This window comes from Polyergus mexicanus, unplaced genomic scaffold (genome assembly GCF_030449975.1).
Source record: "Polyergus mexicanus isolate NDT 795.1 unplaced genomic scaffold, iyPolMexi1.0 SCAF_8, whole genome shotgun sequence".
Taxonomy (NCBI): domain Eukaryota; kingdom Metazoa; phylum Arthropoda; class Insecta; order Hymenoptera; family Formicidae; genus Polyergus; species Polyergus mexicanus.
In genome coordinates this window covers 11,078,379-11,099,922 of record NW_027223328.1, presented here as the reverse complement: position 1 = coordinate 11,099,922, position 21,544 = coordinate 11,078,379, and the positions used below count along the sequence as shown (strand labels likewise).

General features: G+C 31.3%; 3 protein-coding genes across 4 annotated transcripts in view; 1 reads left to right on the top strand and 2 right to left on the bottom strand.

Moving 5' to 3' along the window:
* Lbr (lamin B receptor) overlaps window positions 1-8,153 on the top strand; it is an 87,107-nt gene extending 78,954 nt beyond the window's left edge. The window contains exons 3-11 of the mRNA XM_070300568.1: window positions 3,964-4,341; window positions 4,830-4,987; window positions 5,166-5,394; window positions 5,473-5,732; window positions 5,868-6,222; window positions 6,303-6,601; window positions 6,703-6,956; window positions 7,029-7,153; window positions 7,229-8,153. Coding sequence (XP_070156669.1) covers window positions 4,838-4,987; window positions 5,166-5,394; window positions 5,473-5,732; window positions 5,868-6,222; window positions 6,303-6,601; window positions 6,703-6,956; window positions 7,029-7,153; window positions 7,229-7,512 — 1,956 coding nt within the window. The 5' untranslated portion in view covers window positions 3,964-4,341; window positions 4,830-4,837 and the 3' untranslated portion in view covers window positions 7,513-8,153. The remainder of the gene's footprint in view (window positions 1-3,963; window positions 4,342-4,829; window positions 4,988-5,165; window positions 5,395-5,472; window positions 5,733-5,867; window positions 6,223-6,302; window positions 6,602-6,702; window positions 6,957-7,028; window positions 7,154-7,228) is intronic.
* Window positions 620-4,121, bottom strand: LOC138935760 (heat shock factor 2-binding protein). Its single transcript, XM_070300585.1, has 7 exons — window positions 3,983-4,121; window positions 2,941-3,129; window positions 2,658-2,835; window positions 2,404-2,522; window positions 2,010-2,114; window positions 1,116-1,381; window positions 620-935 (listed from the first exon to the last, which is right to left on the bottom strand). Exons 2-7 carry the CDS (start codon window positions 2,977-2,979, stop codon window positions 620-622), a joined length of 1,023 nt encoding a protein of 340 aa, XP_070156686.1. The 5' UTR covers window positions 2,980-3,129; window positions 3,983-4,121.
* Window positions 8,154-9,580: 1,427 nt separating the features above from the next.
* Window positions 9,581-18,871, bottom strand: Lcch3 (Ligand-gated chloride channel homolog 3). 2 transcript variants are annotated; one of them, XM_070300570.1, is made up of 10 exons: window positions 18,095-18,871; window positions 16,007-16,202; window positions 14,289-14,395; window positions 13,508-13,575; window positions 12,642-12,787; window positions 12,326-12,483; window positions 11,661-11,945; window positions 11,084-11,314; window positions 10,747-11,003; window positions 9,581-10,229 (listed from the first exon to the last, which is right to left on the bottom strand). In XM_070300570.1, exons 2-10 carry the CDS (start codon window positions 16,069-16,071, stop codon window positions 10,086-10,088), a joined length of 1,461 nt encoding a protein of 486 aa, XP_070156671.1. In that variant the 5' UTR covers window positions 16,072-16,202; window positions 18,095-18,871; the 3' UTR covers window positions 9,581-10,085. The 2 variants fall into 2 exon arrangements, with proteins under 2 accessions (XP_070156671.1, XP_070156670.1); XM_070300569.1 differs by having other exon boundaries at window positions 10,097-10,332.
* Between the last annotated feature and the right edge of the window lie 2,673 nt (window positions 18,872-21,544).

Below are 21,544 nucleotides of genomic sequence, written 5' to 3'. Positions count from 1 at the left end.
TCGTCGTTACAGCGCACTGCATCCTGATCGCTTTCATTTTGTTCCTGCTCTTTGCAGATCGATATCGTCGACAACCCCCCGTGATAGTCACGAACATATGTTCCAAGGATAGTTCGTGCATATTCTCATGGCCTATTATTGGCTATGATAGTGAAGAAAATGTGCGTAAAAAAATTTAGTGCAGCGGACTATTAAATAGGTCTTTTAATATGTAACATAAATTTTGGATTATTTAAAGAGAACGAAAATTTTAATTATATATAAATAAACGTAGCAAGACGCATTGAATATATATATATATATATATATATATATATATATATATATATATATACATTGAAGAGGATATTAATATAAATAATATAATAATAGATATATAAATGATATAAACATACTTGTAGGCATGTTTTAATTTCTATATCTTAATATTATTGACAATATAAATACATTAAAAAAAATTCGATAATAAAACATTTTCATCCAACAAAATCGTTGGAAAAAAATTGTTTTAAAGCATTCAATCGTTTATTTATTATACGCGTGATTACATATTTATTTTTGCAGACATAAAATCTTGCATCCCTGTAGAACATGTATTAGCGTTATACGTTACGGTATATCATTTAATAATATTTTTAGTATCTTGCAAATGTTTTATAACTTGTCTTGCTGCGTCGCTTATATCGCTGCGTTTTGAGCACGTCATAGTTTCGATTCTTTCGATCGCGATTGTTGTGGTCAAGGCGTGAATGTATTTCGGTTCGGTGAGACCGTAAGTGACGGATTGTAAGACGCGAAGACAGAGCAACTGCACCTCTTCCGAGGACGATTCGTCCTCCATACAATGGCTCAACGTGGCTTCTAATTGGGACTCCAGCAGATATTGCAAGCCGGTCTTGTTCATACTCACGTTGTACAGAATCATCAATATTAATCTACAATTGCAACTGCACTCGAGACATTGTCAACGTACACAGAAGCGTGTATTGTGTAAGAGACTTCTCTTTTTTTTTTTTCAATGAAAGTATATTATCAAAATTTGAAAGAGATAAAATTTTTCTTACAGATATCAAAAAGGGGAAGGGGGAGGTCGATCTGTCAAAATATATTTATACCTCTTTAGAGATAATGATCCGGGAGCTGATGGCAATTCAGGCGTTAGTTTAATTATTTTTTGTACGAAATCTGTGCCATTGAAATTTGTAATTAAAAATTCGCGACCTTCCGGACTCGCGGATATATTAGTAACAATACCAAGGAGTCCTATTACAAATTGGTACTCGATATTGCTCGTTGGTGGGAATGCGTTTCTATAAGTATTAACGAACGCGCCAAAAGTGCCGTTTACTATTGATAAAAATTCTCCTATTTTATTCTGAAACTAAAAATATTACATGAAAATATATATTACATATCGTTATAGATATATATTTTCATAATATTGTATATAAAAAATTTGTAATATATATATACAGGGTGGTCCTCGTACTAATTGATTCGTCTCATTATTCTATACATAGAAGTATTACGGTAAGATTATCAAAAACTAAATATTTTACGAGATATTTAATTTTTTATATCAAAATATGTCAGATTAAAATATAAAATAACTCAAAAAGTACTTAATAAAAAAATACTTTATTATAGTGTTTTGGAAAGCTCTCGATGTCAGCTGCAAGAATACCAAATAAAAAATGGGGGTTTCCATTTAAGATTTTAAAGTTGATCCTCACGTGACCTTCAAATGATTTTCCAAGGTCAAATCATTGTCACCATCTTATGGCCCCCTTGAAGCCACACAACTTTTGTTTGAAACTTTTTTATGTCAGATTATTGTAAGTGCCTTAAAAATCGTGGCGACCGTTACGAGGACCACCCTGTATATATATATTTTAATTGGATTTTCTTTCCGTTATATTTCAAATATAATAAAAATATAATATAATAAAATATAATAAAATTTTTAACATGCTATGCTCTTTCACTTAATCTTTCCAACGTATACTTACAGTCGTTAACCAAATATCGACTATTTGCGGAAATCTAGAAGCACGCCAAGTCAGGTTACTTAATACTGCACCTAGGCTTGTGCAATAGGTACTCTGACTTATTATCTACGCGAAAGTAAAGAGACATGAACAAATTAACGTATGGCATTTTCAAAAAATGATCGAGACAAAAATATCTTATAACGTTTCAGCACATTTTTTAAATAATAGGCAAATAAAGTACATTCGAAACTCTTCATCTAAAAAAAGATACGATATAAAAATACAATACACAAGAAAATAGTTAAATAATAAATGATAGTACAGTTAATAATAGTAATAGAAATAGTAGTACAACAGTATAGACGCTATAATACAAAATTAATAGAAAAGAAATTATGTTATAAAGTTTTACTTGATCTTTTAAACATTCTATTTCTTCGAATGCAGTTTGTTTTTCTTTCGTTAAACGATCAATTTGATCACACAAATCTTCGCACTTTGATTCCAACGCCATTATTCTTTTCGCGTTATCTATGCATAAATCCAAAATATAACTTATAATGTACTTAAGTTGCAAATTGATTATTACATCTAATCGCAAATGTATTTAATCATATTTTATAGCCCGCGGAATAAAACCGGAAAGTTTTGTATAAAAAGTATAACCTTTTGATGCATCAACAGACGACGTCGAGAGGTCATTAAAAAGCGTTTGCGTTTTCTCTCCTTTCATCTCATTCTGAAACTTGGATTCGAGATTATTAGTCGCAAATGTTTGTGGAATGTTATCTATGTATTCGTGAAAACCATGTTCGCTGGAATTTATAATTTTCTCCAAAGAATTCTGAAAGTATGAATTTGAAAAAAAAAAAAAAAAAAAATATGTCGTTACGAGATAAATAAATTACGTGCATAAATGAAATTAAACCTTATCATATGCAACACATACAAAGAGTTCACATTTATTCTTCAAGTTGAATTCGTCCATGTGTGTGTTTTCGCTCTTGCGTTATCGGAAAAGAATGGCAATTTACTAGCAACCGTTATACACAAATGCTTTCCAGATCCCAGATTACTCGTTGCAATTTGACAGATGACAGATTAATGTCAAGACTTTAAGTTGCTCCGTCTCTGTAACCTATTAATTAATTTTGCAATTAATACTAATGCAATTTGAAACAAATTATATGTATACATATATTTATATATATATTGTTATAAAAGAAATTAAAAATGTAAAAGTTAAATTAAAAAAATAGTACATATAAATATTTTATTACAAAAATCACGTAATAAGGAAACATACGTTGACGTTTTAAATTTGACATCTATAATTTTAAACTTTCTCAGAAATCTTTATGTATAAGGAGATAAAAATTTCTAAAACTACACATATTGGTTTTAATATATTCCGAACAATTCTATATTCTTTCACCTCTAGTACATACGACTTTTTTCATTCCAATTTGCATTTAACAAATTTATTTGACGCAACCTATACAACTGTATATATAGGTATGCACATACAAAATATGCAATCTCGACGTCGACTGTTGGAATTTCAAGATATATATATATATATATATACTTTTCTAAATTTATTGTTTAATCGAAAAATATTATTTATTAATCAACTTTTATATTTATATTGTTATTATTAAAATATATTTCTTAATATTAATTCTAACCTAACGCTATTAAAAAATAATCTACAATATATTATAGCTCGTAGAATAATACTTTAATTACTAATAATTACTTTTTAATTATAGTTATTTCTAATACATTGTTAATTTGTTTTTTTCTTCGAAACACGTGGAAAAATCCATATTTAAATGCTTCCACTATAAAAATACAGAGTACAATTTTTTTCTAGTTTAATCTTTTTCTATTTATTTTAAAATAATGCTAATATATATGAATCTATGTGTAACATTAGGTTTAACAATATACTATACAAAACTCTTTGTAGTATAAGAGCGCTTAATTACCGACAAGGTTTCGCCTTGTTTCCGGTCATCGAGATAAGATATAAAATGCAATCGACTGGATATTCGTTACATTTGGCTGGAATGTCACGAGGAATCGGCGTGAGTGTTCGAATGTAAGAATCGCGAATTGTGTGCGCACCCATTGACGTAACGGTAAAGTTTGCTCTCCCGCGTGGCCTATATCGGATGTATCTCGGAACGCACGGCGTGTGCGTGCTTCTTCGCGTCCCTCTCCCGCATTATTATGATGCACCAGAGCGGTATCAGGCGTAACCTCACGACTTGTCGAAGTTTTATTATTTTTGACGCATCGGGAATATCCGCCGAGTAGAGTCGTCCGATCTGGAGCAGCACGACAAGTAAGTTGCACGATGAATTCTATTTCGATTAGAGATTTAATACGACAAGATGCCTTTAATACAACAAGATTGAGATTACTATAAAAGCGCGGGATGACGCTTTCCCGCTTCAGTGTACATATTTGACGGACCATTACGAAATTCACGCGGTACCCGCATTTTTCGATCGTGATACATAATTTCTGCTTTGCACATAATTATTCGCCAATGTGATCTTATCTATATGTAAAGCAATAATTGATCTTTTTTTTTTTTTTAACTCGAGTTGTATAATTTACGATTAAATCTGAATTAAATAAGGCTAGTTGATCGAGTAATGTTGATTTTTTAGATTATTGCTTTATATCTAATGTATAATATTGGCAGAGATATTAATTTAATTATCAAGATTTTGCTAATGAATTAATAAATATAATTAACCTTTGATAATTGATGATATTTTTGATATATATATATGCATATATTATAATTTTTCAATATTGTGTTAGGTCTCGCAATGAAATTTACAGAGGGTGAACAGGTTCTTGCTAAACATCCAAATACTTCTGAATATTATAAAGGAAGGATTCTCAATATTAGGGGTAATCGATACAAGATACAATTTGAAATGGGCACTGAGCATATGGTTAAAGAAAATGACATAAAGGTAATAGCTAGCTGCTATCCGGTAAAGAAATATTATCACGAAAACTATATATATATATATTTAGAAAGAATATGTAGAAGATAAATTTAAGATAAAAATTTTGTTTTTATTTTTATGTTATAAAAGTATATTTTATAATGATACATATATATTTAAAATTCTCTTTATATTTTTGGAGTATGAGAGAGTAGGGAGAAGTACAAGTACGAAAAGTCCCTCAAGATATTCGCCTAGCAGGAAATCGCCAAGTAGACGTTCGCCAAGTAGACGTTCGCCAAGTAGACGTTCGCCAAGTAGACAATCAGGTAAATCGCCTGCGAGATCGCCAACAATTACAGCTAGGAAATTGCCTATTCGTAACACGCGTCTCGCTAAGGTCTCTTTATCGCGCATTGATGCTGAAAGTGGTAAGCATATGTTTGCTATAATACTCTATTTGCCACACATATATTTTTATACGCAAATTTGTTTTTACTAATAAATAGATAAAGTAAGCAATCACAAAGAAGGAAGCAATGTAAAAGTATTGGCAGGGAGTTCAATTGAATCAATGCCTTTGCAACAACGCTTGCAAAGGGAAATAATACATAGGCCGACGTTTCTAAAAACTGAGCAAGAATATAAGGCAATTACATTAATGAGAAATATTGATAGAGCTGTTTCACTTCCACTAGAAAAGAAAAGTTACATACATGATTATCCTTCAGCAGAAAAAGAAAGGGGATATTCGATGCAAAGAGATCAAGTAAATTTTAATAATATCTTGTTAATATTATATTCTATTACTAATTCTGTTATATTCCATTTTTACACTCTATGTCGTATTGTTTACACTTTACAATGTAACAGTTTACATAATGTATTAATAATTGTATCCTAGGATTTAAAACCTTTATTATCGCAAGATACTGAAAAGTGGGAAAAAGCAGTGAAACGTGAGAAAGAGATTAATAGAGTCGATGAACCGCAAGAATGGGGTGGATGGATTGGGACATCTTTTCTTATATTTATCTTACCAATATCTATAATCTTACCACAATTCTTGTGCTCGAAAGGACAATGCAAATTTGCTCGTGTAGAACTTCCTATTAATTTGGAGTCTTACATAAATTTACATGGATTATTGTCCTATGTTGCATTCTTGGTATTCTTGGCCTGTATTTCAATTATACCAATTGGGAGAACTGTAGATGGACAGCATAGTAAAATCGGGATACTTCAATATCGCGTAAATGGTACATGCTTAATAATGCACGATTTTTCATTATATTATTGTGTTTTTACTATTTTCTACAAATTTTTGTTAAATTTTTAGGCTTTTTATGTGCTATGTTGACCATAATGCTACTCGGTTTATGCATGTATAAAAATATTTTGATCAGTGATTATATCTTGGATAACATCGTGCAGTTGTCAGTCAGTGGCTGGCTTATGGGCACATTTTTAGCGCTGGGATTATATATGAAAGCAGGAAAAGCTCCGATTGCTAATCTAAATATATATGCATCAACTAAGAGCAATATATATAATTTTTGGCAGGGTAGAGAAATTAATCCGCGAATTGGTGCTTTGGATGTTAAACTTTTGTTAATACGAGCTTCTCTTATTGGCACGGTAATTATTTTATATTTCTATTATCGTAAAAGATGGAGATATTGAGAATTTGAAAGAGGAATGAAAATTGAATATAATTATAATTATTCTTTATTTTGCAGTTGATTGTGAACATGGCTGTCATAATTAAAGTTGTTGGAGATGTAAAGAGTCTAAATATTGAGCAACTTAATGTAGCTGCATTGTTGGTTATCTTATTACAACAATTCTATATTGTAGATGGATTAATATTTGAAGCTACTATTTTTACATCCTTTGCAATAATGTACGAGGGAACTGGATATATGACATGCGTCAGTCATTTGTTATATCCATTCTTGACAACTCTTACAACAAGATTTATATTATATCAAAAGTAAGCATATAGAGCTAACATAAATAAGTATTTAATCTAATATATTAATTTTTATTTAATATGCATTTTCAGAATAAAATTTAACTATTTTGCTGGGATATTCATTTTAAGTTTTGTAATGGGATATGCTTTGTACAGGACTAGTAATTCGCGGAAAAATGAATTTAGGAAGAATCCCGTTTCGCCGACAGTACCTTGTAAGTATAAGAAAAAATAATTATTCTTTTCTTTTCTTCCCAAAATGGATTAATATCTATTTTTGAAATTTATAGATCTAGAAACTATTCCGACGTCGCGTGGTAAGAAATTGATGCTGTCTGGTTTATGGGGCCATGTGAGGCATCCCAATTATTTGGGTGATATTATAATGCAATGGTCAATCGCGATTATTAGTTTGATGAGTGACATATTACCGTATTACGCGGCGATCTGCTGCACACTAACGCTGGCTTATAGAGCTATAAGGGACAATAGACGTTGTCAGATGCGATACGGATATGCATGGGAGCAATATCGTTCTCGCGTGAAATACATGATCTTGAAACGTATATTTTAAAGCAATAAAGCACAAGTAGCAAAGTACTTTTTAAATATCACAAATTCTATATTACAGTTTTATTTTTAGAGATATGCTCTGAAGGTACATACGATCATTATATATTATAAGATCTCTAAATGTGCATTTTTAAATATTTTTATGAGATATACATAAAGTGATATAGTAGTATTATAATATACATATATTTAGAATTCGATAAGAACCAAAAATATTTTGAGATTTGTAATATTGAGAGATTTTTCACATATTTGAGTTTACAAAATGAATCTCTATATATATGATGAGGCGCGATAGAAAAGCGAGTAAAACAACGCTGCACGTTTTTGATGAAGGGAAAGAAAGTTTATGTATCTGTATTTAGAAATAAGTATAAAAGAGAGAGATATGAAATATTTTATAAGAGTTTGTGCCTGTAATTTAGAGCATTATAAATTTAAAATACAAATTAATTAAGAAATTTTATACTTTTATACATATAAATTATATATTAAATATATATATAAGTGTATAATTTTTTGATCTGAAATTATGATAAGCAACTTTATTAAAAACATATCGTTTTTTAATAAAAGAAAATATATGTGTGTGTGTATATATATATAATCGTCTATATTTTTTCGTGTTTGTATTGTATTCTAATGCAGTGAATTTCAAGAATATAATCATATTTTTAAATTATCTATGATTTTATGATCTAAAAAAGAGCCATATATATATGTATATAAATGAAATAATAAATAAATGAAACATTACGAGACTGCTAAATTTTTAAATAGGATATCAAATTAACTGTTATGTATGATAGAAAGGCCACAGAGGTAAATAAAATTTGAAAAAGAATGATTATATATAGATAAAAAAGGAATAAATATTGCTTATATTCATTATAACGGTATTATATGTATATATAAACAATCAAACAGATTTAAAATTCTAAATGGATTGTTAATACTATATATTTAAAAGTATATATTATATATTTATACACTTATTTTTTATTAAACTGCTCTCATATATTTACATATATACCTAATCGCTATAAAAACAATTCTCGTTAAAGTGGATTCTTAAAAATGTGTCCATTCAATTTGTTCGTCTGCGATATAATCATCAAACTAAAGTTTGAGTATTTTTACATTATAAATCATTATGTATGTTAGCCAATCGTTGATAGTAGTGTTTTTTACATACATTTTTTTTTCTATAACAAATAGTCTCTAATTTTTAAAAATAAATAAGTCCTCTAAAATCTTTCATATATGTATGACTTATTTGTGAAATAATAGAAGCAAATTTCTGCCACATACATCTGCTATTCACGGTAGACGCGCGATTAATCGTCAGAATAAATATATATATTTTTATTTGCTATTTTTTTTGTATTCGATATTTATATCTGTTAAAATTATGTTTAAAAATTGTCGCATTTTAAAAGCTGTACGTTTTTATGTGATATTCTACAAATTATGTGTAATTTCTTAAAAAAAAAATATCTTTTAAACTTGCATGCGACGATATAAATGGTCTTTTTTAATTAATATATGATTAAACAATATTTGTTAAAATATATATCTAATATTATATCATTTTTTTTTTATACTTTATATATTTTACGCATTTACGTATTAATTTTATAAGTATGGAAAAAAATAATAAATGAAATGGTATAATTGCCAATTTGTTACTGCAATTTCCCAAATTTTAATTAATTAATATGTAATTTGTTAATGACAGCCAAAATTGTCAATAGTTAATATTGATAATTATTTGTCTATTTTTTCAATTTTATCAGTTGTTATTAAAATTTATGTGATTTATCGATTTCGCAATTTCAATATCGCGACTTTAAATGTACTTATCAAATTGAAAATCAAAGAACTATTTAACTATTTTGTGAGCCGGTGATTACAAATATGAAATAAATCACAAACGTGGAAAAAATAATTATATGCAAATTTTTATATATTATTTGACGCAAAATATACTTTTATAAAGCACTGCATATCATTGCAGAAAATAAAATCATTAAATAATAAAATTGCTGATTGCGTTTATCTCACTATATTGTATGCTTCCTAATTAACAATTTTCGCTATATATAAAAAAAAATACATATAAAGGCACATACATAAACGAAAAGCCTTTATCTATCTTTAAAATAAAAGATATGACTTAGACCACTTTTATCATCACGGGCGCAAATATCTTATTCTAACGCATTTTATCTTTGGATTTCATTGCGACTTTTTTCGTTCATTACCAAATTATTATTCATTGGCGTTTTTTTCATATCGTGCACGTGACATATAGCCATCACGCTTCATTAGGAACATATTGTCGCTCGTCCGTATCGCTTATCTCGCTATATTGTACGCTTTCTAATTAACAAAAAACCTCGTAAACGCTGTTGATACACACACGAGAGTCTCTCGCAAATATGTTTTAATTCTATCGATAAGTGTGTTTCATGGCAGTACTTTCGATTCAGTACTTTCATCACCTGCTTGTATTTTCGGTGGTTGTTTTTATTCCCGCGAAAAATATTACACATCGCTCGACGTTTGACGTGTTCAAAAACTTGAAAGAATCCATCCGAATCGATTGGTCCTTTTTTGACATAGACGTGGTCGAATTCGATGTAATATCCACACCGCTATTTGCCGCTCAGAAAAAATAAAAGATCCAGTACACGGCATTGAACAGCATGAAACTGACTGGGAAAATAATTCGCGAATATTTATCTATCATATTCACATCCTTGATCTTCGGCATCGATAGGCGCAACACGGAAGCTCCTCTACGTAGAGCATGTAATACCTAAAAAATGTATTGTACAAAACATAGAGAATATAAAAAATGCAAGCTATCTACTTTACTAAAAACAACAAAAAAAGGGCACTTTTTGCAGATATATCAAGAGAAACGCATACATATATGTAAAAGAAATGAGATCACATAATGAGTTAAATCGAAATTACGCAATACATTTACTTTATCTTTTTTTATTTTCAGTTTTTAGAGAGATCAGCGATAATCTGTTTTAGTTGTTTTATCATTTTATAATCAGAGTATTTTTTTCGTTTCTTTATATAGGATATATTTATATCTTTTCTCACAAAAATGTAAAGTGTAAAGATCATGTGGAGAGCCTTCAGACATTTTGTTACATATTTTTTATAATTACCATACACATTATGTGTTTAAGAATACAAGTAATATAATTAAGCATACCTTTGGTTTGTGCGGTCTCGGGCCCCTGTACCTAAGACCGCTATTTCGAGTGTGCGTGTTGTAAGCTGCGACCCTGGAAATACGAAAGCTCGGCGGAAACTTGACCGGGTCGTGATCCCTTCCAGTTCCCGGCGTCGATGAAGCGCTGACTAGGCCTGACCTATTTCTAATGCTTGGCAGAGGTGACATTCTGAGATCCTGAAGCTCTATGATATCCGCATCCGTAGAATCAGGAAAAGGCGAACTGGCTTTGCTTCCTGAAGTAGAAAATCGAAAATCAACCAAATGAAAAAAAATAATCGAAAAAGAAAGATCCTTGATTATAATATTCGATTACCGATTTTAGAAGAGAGCACTTTCTTCTCGTCGGTCTCTTTCTTCTTGGTCTTCTTTTTTGCTCTGGCCCCCCAATACGTATAATTGACAGCTGCGTATTCCAACAGAGCCGCAAATACGAAAACGAAGCACATCACCAAGTAAATATCGATGGCTTTCACGTAACTAATCCGTGGCAGTGAGCTTCTAACACCCGTTGATATAGTTGTCATCGTTAACACAGTCGTAATACCTGAAAAAAATAAGCTATAGATTTGTCTCCATATTTACCAAGAATTTTTCCCTACTTAGAGTATTTTATAGAAAAAAAAGATTGTAGAGATAATTATAAATTTCTAATTTCAGAGTAAAATAAAATTTACTAATTCTCAATTAATAGAAATTATAATTTTAATCTAAAATAATATATGAATAACTTTGATGGCATTTTTTAAAGGATTTGCATAATTTATATAATCGTGTATAAAAAACAAGTTCAGAAATAAATAATTAAAAAAAAAAAAAGATTAATTAAGTATAATATTAAGTAATAATAAGGCAAATGTTTTAATAGAAACGGAATTTTATTACAATTTTACCGAGAGCTACTCTTGCGCTGGTAGCTTCATGATTGATCCAAAAGCTGACCCAGCTAAGCATCACGATCAGTATGCTCGGTAGGTATGTCTGAAAAACGAAATAACCGATGTTCCTTTGTAGTTTAAAGCTCAGTGAGAGTCTCTGATAGATGCCTGTTGCCAATTTCTCCTTTCGATCGTTGGTCTCGTAGCCGATTATCGTAAATTGTGGCAATTCCGCCTCCTCGACTCCGCGAACGGGAGTTTCTTTCCAGTACATTACTACGTCGAGAACTGTATAGCCATCTGAATATTTAAAATAGAATAATTTGAAAGGGGGCATACGAATTATATGTTGTTGGATCCTCTTGCGTTTTTCTCATTTATCGATCAATATTCAAATAATTTGTCTCATAGGTGTTTTATTACATATATATTCTAAGATTTCTAAACCACATTATTTCAAATTTAATAATTACAGTTTTTAGATATAAATCTACAGAAAAATTTAATTTAAACAAATGTATAGGAGAGATATGTGTATATGCGTATATCTTTTTATGTACAATATTATAAAAAATCGCTTTTCTTTTTTTTTTTACATAGGGAAAAAGAAAAAAATTTTGATGAATGTTATACGTTCGAATGATCGATTATATTAGATACATATTCCGATATATACATACAACTCTCGATTTCGACGGTGCAATTCTGTGAATCGAGAGGATAATAATGCAGATCCATCATGCAGGCTAACGTTGTTGTGAATCTCATGCCGTATGTGACCGAACCGTCACCCGATAATCTGACGAGTTTGTTGCGCTCGGTGACGTCATGCAGAAAACTGCAAACAGGTGAAACCAGTTCAGTGAAACAATATGCCAAAACACCATTCGCGATGAAAGAAAATAAGGAATTCGAAACATGATAAAATGATATGGTACGAATAATCAGCAAGTTTTTAAAGCTTTTACTCCATGAATTACGACTTGCCGCAATTACCTGTTTTTATCGTTTGCGAAAAACGTATCCGGGACCCAAATCTTTTCCGCGAAATCACCGCTTAACGTCAAGACTTCGCCCTCGTGCGAAAAAGCGAGTCTCTCGTCCCTCCAGTATTGATTTAAGTACATCGTTATCGTATAATCCTGAGGCGCAGATAACGACATCAATGTACAATAATTTATTATTATAATTAATTATGAAAAGAATTGATATATTTTATCATATTTCATACATAATTATTAAATGTTTATATGCCGTAACTGTTCTCAAAACTTTTTACAGTTATTTATCATGCAGTTTATAAGAAGATTCTTTCTGCGGAAGAGTATAAAAGAGATATTGCTCGAAGAACAGAGCCGATGTTCAAGAGGATGGAGGAAAAAGGGAAACTTTGTCGACAGTCTAACGTAGTTTATCAGAGGCCTCGAGGTAAGAATCGATTTGAGAATGACGATAAAAATGTTATGAATGTTAGGTTGTAAGAGAAGCTTTGCATTATCAAGACTCATATATGTAATATTCTTGACAGAGATCTCGATGATGTACATTTGTATAAGATTATAATAAATGATAATATAAATAAAAAATGATAATAACGATAAAATTTGGAAATAAATTTACATATGAATGAGATAGATTTACATGGCTTTTAAATTATGTCAAATTTTCGTTACAATTTAATTTAATTCTTTGATACAAATTGATATTAAAAAATTTAGTTCAAAGTTGAAAAAGGATATTGAATTAATATATTATTTTTTTAAGAATATTAAAAAAAGATAGACTATATAAAAATCTTGCACTAAAAAAAAAGAATTTCTACTGTTTAAATGTATATTATATTTTTTTCTTTATTTTCTTACCATATTGACTTCTGAGATCGCATCGAAACTTGCAATGGTGAGATCCATCCCGACCAATAATGGATCACCTTTAAATAATAATTTCTCATTAGATCTTGAACAATTTTTTGTGTATACAAAGAGAGAGAAAGAAGTGAGCAGCCTAATTCCTTTTTTTTTTTAATTGTTTGCGATAGGGAGCCATGAAATGAATAAAGAAATAGATTAAAGCCTTTTTCTAATCCTGATGATAATATCGACAAATTACTTCCCCTCGTTGCACGTTCGATTAAAAGCGCTGATTGCGATCGTGCTTCGTTGAATGGGTTGGAAAACTTCATTAAAAGCTTTTCTAGCGTTACATCTTTCTCTATCTTCAGGCGAACAGCTTTATTTTAGAATTTAGTTCTGTCAAATATAGCTCGATATCTAAATATGTACAGTTTTTCAAAGTCCATTTTAAGTATACTATATATATATATATATTTTTTTTTTTATATTAACTATCAATCTCAATAAATATAATCTTAATCATATCGTTTATATTTTTTAATTATATAGTTTAATTCTATAATTAAATTCTATAATAAAATTAAATTCTATAATTAAATTCTATAATTCTATAATAAAACACTATTGTTTTATTAATTTTTTTGAATATATATAACATATAGCTTCTTTCTTTATTAGAGTTATGTAACATAAGAGCACACATATTGTTGTGTGCTTGTAAAAAACATATTTAATTTCAACTGGATAATTTTCAACAAAATGTGCAAAAATCTACAAACATAGAGCTCACCACCAAAGTTTGGCCTTAATCGAATATCATAGCCGTCGAGTATCCTCGAAATCGTCTGCGTAACGTTCTCCAGTCTATCGGACATCCCGATACTCTCTAGGGAAGCCCTGTAAAGTGTGAAGTTTCAAAATATGGAAAATAGTTTGATAAAGTAGTTTAAAATTGTTGAGATATCCTTGATAAAGTATAATACATTAAATCAGGTTTCTAAAAAAAAAAAAAAAAAGTATTATATAATAATATTATAAAAAATAAATTAGAGGTAGTTCTTTTATCACATATACACAATCCAAATTTTTAATACTAATACATTTAACATTAATATATTTTAATATTAATCAAAATGTGATGTGTGACTGTGTGATGAAATTATATAAATTCTCGATATTAGATTAATTTCAATTAGAAGTTTCACTTTTTGAAGTTTGCAATTGAAACGTTTACATATTCGACATTCATTTCAGTTAAACATGGCGACAAAAATCTAAAATATATACATTTCTCTGTAATATGATACAAAAATGATTATTTACATCCAAGAGACCTACGTTTCTCTCTTATAAATACTTTTATATAGTGATAAATTATATTTTTATCTAAATCACAAATAATATTATATGTGAATTGTGACGTGATACTCAAGGATACAACGATATAACGGAAACATGCATAACATCGAAGAATGAAACAATATCGAACAATATAGAAATTAATATAATTTATTAAACGAATTATTAAATGAAGAACCATGGATAGAAACGAGATAATATCATGCATCACGAAATTCTTTCCATTGTCTAATTCAGGCACTGTCGACTTGGTCTGGTCCTTAGTGATCATTTTACTCGTGGTTGTAATATTTTTTATTATTACGAATAATTGAGGAAACATTTTCCAAATCGCGACAAGATTAGATGACATGGTTTCAAATCCGACATTATTCAGAGAGGATTATCAGGTTCGTCTTTTGCCCGGGAAATGGAGCTTTGTTGTCTCTTGTTGTGTACAGCGGGCTGATTGGAGCTCTGATTACCCAAACAATCGCTCGTGTTGCACGCCTCGGGCTTAATTCAGGTATTTAATTATTTCCTTTTGTATTTAATTGTCATTTTATCGCTATATATATATATATATATATTAGCTCTCTTTTGTTACATTTGTATATATCTTTAATTGAGTTATCCCCAGTTAGTTTGTAATATCATTAATTAAAATAATAATTTAACTTTTTAACTCTCACAATTGCGCTTTAGATTCTTATATTAGATGTGTCTGATTTGCTAGAGGGTACTTTGGAAACAATTTCTTGGAGAATGGAGTTCCTTAAACGAACGAGTCTGAAAAATCGTCTCTTTCATTAAAAAATTCGCAACAATGAATTTATTATTTGAATTAAGAGATAGACGTTTTTATTTTTTAATGATCTATATTTTTAGACTCATGTTTATTTTATATCAATAATATCTCTTTTCATTTTACTTATTTTAATCGTTTCATTTAAAAATAATTTACATATCACATTTGTACACAAAAAAAAAATTTTTCTTGTCTCGAGCGTGTATCTGAACACGCTTACGGATAGAAAATTGAAATCTTATTTGTTGCGCATTCGCGTCACGTGTGCCTTACAATGTGTGGGCAACGCGGGAAAAGCATCCGCGTTATTATCTGCCGTGATTTTTTTATACTAGGGGGAAAATTCGGATGACGGTGCTCACCAGATGACACGGTGACGCAGCTGCACGAGGAGGAAGACAATCAACGGCAGCCCGCGCAGCAGCATCCTGCCAATCGTCTTCGTTATCCGATCGAGATTACGTCAGTTAACGACGAGCGCGGAGGAGAACGTCATCTCGCAATGTCCTCGCATCCCCTCGACATCCCCGTAACCGGCTCGCCGCCGCCGTCGTCGTTCTAAAATCGCAGACAAAAAGAAAGACCCTGTACGATTCTTTCCTTGCCGCCCTTGACCCTCGTAATCCTCGTATGTCAATCCCACGCATACTCACTCTACGCATCCTCGAGTTATCCCGCACGCAGAGCAAACATATATAAAAACTTCCCGCATCCAATAAATTCTACCCGGTTTAACTCTTACATGTGTGAGGAGAGAGATATGCAAGATTTAACTCGTCAATACATATATATATATATATATATATATATATATATATATATATATATATCTCATACATACCACTCCTCAGGGAGAGAGGGTTCCCAAAATTTATTAACAGGAAATAAATATAAATTTAATTAAATTTTATGACAAAAATATGTATTACTTATAAACTTGCCTTCTCTCTTTTTTTTTCTCATCTGTACGGTACATATATGTAATAGAAAGATAAAAATTGATAAGAAGAATAATAAAATAATAAAATGGATAGATATATATTTTTAAATTATGTATTGACAATGTTTCATCTTTATAATACGGTAATAAATACGCTTGATATGTAAGTCTACAAACGAAAAAGTGATAAAGATTTTGATACTTGACGTTAATCAAGAAATGCAATAAAAATAAAGAAATATAAAAATTGGATATATTTTTCTGATGTATTTTAGCTTTAAAGTAATATTATAAATATATATATATATATTTCTTTTTTTTTAATTTTCGAATATGTAGAAGATTGATCGATTAAAAATTATATATACATACAACTCTATATTATTCTAGTGATTGATCAGATCAAAGAGTAAAACGACAAAATGGGCCGGCATGAGATAAAGATAAAGCATCACAATGGCGTACTGTATGTCGCGAAATAAAAATCTCGTATAACACGCTCTACATATCGCCTGTACTACAACACACATTATTCACTTTCCATTTTCGCTTCCGTAGACTCGATGAATGCATTAAACGATAAAAAAAAAAAAAAATGTGAAATATAATCTATGCAATATTGTATACTCTCTTGATACAATTATTCCCTGAGGCAAGATGAAGAAAATCTTGTTAGTCACGAGACACTATAAATAATGATGGGAGAATTTTTTTCCTCTTCCTTCGGTTGGCTTTATTAATGTTTGCGTTTTATATTGACGACAGGGAATATTTCATGCACGTGATACCTTACATAATTATTATTTTACTCGATGCGAAGCAGTTACTTAGTCTCCAATATAAAAAAAATAAAATAAAATAAAATTCTTTTTATCGTGCACTGCTTCAATATCATATAAATATTTTAATCTTCTCATTAATATTTTATATTTAATTTTCAGAATAATTGCATCAAAATGTACAATAAAAATGATATTTTATCGTACATCATAGAAACAATATAACAAAATAGATAATGTAAATAATATTAAACTACAATATATATACTACAAATATAAAAATTAAAATGTTACTGGATACTTCATTTATTAATTTATATATCAACTTGATAATCGTACTTTTAATTAAAAATTAAAAGAGAAATTTACTTATTTATTTTAGTTTCTAAGAGAAATATTTTCGGAAATTGAAAATATATACAAGTCGCTTCAATCGTTACAAATATAGATAATAATATAATAAGCCGAAAATGTTAATAATACAATATTATTTAAATGATATTTAGTAACATATGACGTTTCTTGTTTTATTTAAAATTTTGATCTAATGTTACTGGCTTATTGGAAAGCGTAATTCATTAAAGTACAAAGATCCGTAACTCGATCTGTATAAAAAGATTAGAATTAAAATTAATTTTTCACATTTTGCTAATAAATTTATTATTAATTCAATTTACGTTTATATATATTATTATACATATTTAGATATATTGTTATACATAAACATTTACCTGATGCATCCGACGAAAATCACGATGCGGGCGACGATTTCATTGTCAATATGATGAAAATATCGGAATATTACAATGATTATCACGTTGTCGACTAGAGTTATATCGCTAACGCGCACTTGGGTCCATTATCATAAATGGAAATCGATCGTAGGGCAGGATCGATTTTTCGAATATCGGCCCGCCGTTATCAGCGTTCACGGAGGTTCACTGTTATCAGCGTTCACAAGGCACCCGGCGTTACCGCTTCTCGAGACGCGGTGGAGAATTCGCGACCCCGAACGCGTTGTCACGAGCGCGTCATTGATCGTTGCTCATTGTCAGCGTCACTCCTCGTTCTCGTCCACGTTATCGTTGTCGTCGTCGTCGTCGACGTTGACGTCGTCAACGTTCTCTGGCAGATACGAAAGCGCGAGGTATTCTCGTGCGCCGCTAGTCTCGCGGAGTTCGCTGCCTTTCATCCCTCGGTAGCTAACGCGGATCCACTGTCGATTTCTCTCTTCAGATTCTCTGGTCTATCTCTCTTTCTCCCTCCCTCATCGCGAATGCCTTCTTTCTCTTTCTCCCGCTCTCTCCTGTTCACTCCAGAAATCATTCTCTCGCTCCTATCTGCCAACGTGCTGCTTACTATCTCTATCAGTCCCACTCTCTTCTTCTCTCTCCCGGCCCACCCTCTTTCAACGCTCTCGCTTTCGCGTATCTTCCATCCCTCTCGCTCGCATCTACTTTTTCACGTAAGATCGCTCCCGTTCCACCCCGAATATTTCCTCTGCCCGTTTTCCTCGCATCCGATCTCCCTCTCTTCCTGCGCCTGTTCTCTTGGATTGCCCCGATGCTTCTCTCCTGCTTTGCTCCTCCGAGAATTTCTCCTCGTCTTTCGTCACCATTCCCCGGGCTTTCCCCGCGACTTGCGCGCATGCACGGTATACCTATCTCGCTATACCTTCTATCTCGGACGACCTAGTGACATACAGCCAGCGATCGGATTTTCAGAGCAAGCCGATCGAACATAATCATCATCACCATTAACACTCATCTCTTCTTCTTGTCAGATAGATCCATCCAATATCCTTAGAACAGAAGGCAGAACATATCATTAACCATCGATAGTTGTAACGCGGAAAAAATCAAATTATCGATATTTAATTTGCAATGGGCGACAAAAACTGATCAGCTATTTCTAACACGAAGACACGACGAAGCTTTGATGTGAAAAACTAATGTTTGGGGAAGAAAAGCAAAAGTATTTTTTTTACAATACAAATTTCATATTTCTCACACAATCAAGCGCTACTCCTTTTTTTTTTACGTGTATTATTATCTCTAATAATAATAATCTAATATATAATATAAAAAATAGGCAAAAGTTTGCAAGCAGTCACCGACGAAATTTTCTCGTAACATCTTAATGAAAATAGCATTTTTAAATGCGACTCTTTAAAAAAAATAAGAGTAAAAAGTAGACGCGGAGATAAGATCAAATTAATAGGCGCTCGACTAAGCATTAATGAAGATTCACTTCCGCGTCGTATCACACACATTACCACGACCAAAGCTATCCGATAAGTGAATTGTCGAGATTTGGGACATTTTTCAAGAGTATACAGAATGAATTGCGGCTAACATTAAAAACAGATTCTTTATTAAAATGTCGAACAAAAATTATTGTAATAAAAACTTTATTACAATATATATTTTAATTTTTAATGCTAATTATGCTTAATGACTAATATACCTGAAATTAAATGAAAAATGAGATTCTACTGGCTTTGCTTCGAATCTGTAAAAATTTATTTAGAAATTATTAGTAAAAATTTATTTAGAAATTATTAGCGCGTGTTCTCCTTTAGCTATCCTTAAATTTAGAAAATTTAGGGGAATCTCTCTTTGACATTTTTTCGCTAGCTGCGAAACATCCCATATGCGACAGCACGATAGAGTAATAGCGGCTGGATTCATAATCGATAAGTAATAAAACATCCACCGTGCCGCCGTTCACCTAATCGTTCGGAATATCTTCGCGAAGGGCGATAAGAGTCTTCCTGTCGGCAACATCGATGTTGGTCGGAAATCATTTCAACACCCGGCGTCTTGGAAGACGCGTCTGATCAGTTTCGAAATGTTCGCGAGAAAACTTGAGCGAGAAATCACGACATCGTATCTTCGCAGCGGCTGTTTCCGAATAAAAGGCTCGCTTCTGCAAAACTCAATTTTTGTAAAACGTAAAACTTTCAAAGAGGGAGAGAGAGAGAGAGAGAGAGAGAGAGAGAGAGAGAGAGTGATGGGAGGGCAGTGGGGGCAGAAAGAAGCACACATTTTAAATATTATTTTAATAAATATATATCGCAGAGAAAAGCGAAAAAATATTGTATATTTTTAAGAATATATTAAATTTTGCTAGTTATTAATATATATGTATGATTTATTTATATTATTATCATATACAAGAATCGTGATGAATTACATTATTAGTATATTTCTGTAATACGATAGATAATTTATTCCGGTTGTTTTAATTGCACGTTCATAAGATCCGCAGATTTCGTGCAGTTTAAGCGTGCTTTTGCTCTTGATTATTCTCCATATAATTTTCTCACTTGATGTAAATGAAAGCAATCCTTCTAAATACAACACAGCCTAGCTGAAACATGACACGATCAGAAACACGCCCGAAAACTTCCTAATTAACGCGTTTAAATTTGGTAGCTGCTCGAAGTTTAATGCGATTTGACGAGAATAGTGAGGTGTGAAAACTCTCGTTGATCGCAGGTATACTTTGTATCGTCGCGGAATCAAATGCGGTTAATTTTTGACACCTTGTACGATTTAATAACATTACTTAATAATTAGAAATAATGTGCGTATTAAGATATAAAAGAAAACTTTTTGCTATATTATCCTGATAAAATAAAATCTTATGAAAAACGGAATATCTACTTCTTGTATAAAGTTAAAGGGAACAAGATAGAGAGATGTAACGTTTCTCTATTTATAACTAAGATTTAACGAGTATAAAAAAAATCCTTTCCCTTTAGTCTATGTATAACGTGAAGATTTTCGACATTAAAATCTTCGTTTTCAAGTTTCCCAAAATTATCATTAATCCAGGAAAAGCACGTGTGCGATAACTAGCATAAACTCTCCGTTAATTATGGCTTCGAAATTATTTCCCGTAATCGTACGCCGGGTATACGATATAGATGCGGGGAGGATTAAAGATTCATTAAACTGCCAAATTATTCAAACCGCAAGTTTATCGTGCGATCGTCGCGAACACGCATGGCGTTAAAGGATTATAAGCGCGAATATATACGATCGGCGTGATTTCGGGGCTTGCGCGTCGCGGCGACTCCGCTTGAAGCTACGTGTCTTAGGGGGTACGCGGCAGGAAGATCCACGCGGCCGCCGCCAATGGTCTGTAGCACCTCGTGACGAGTGTTAAACTCATCG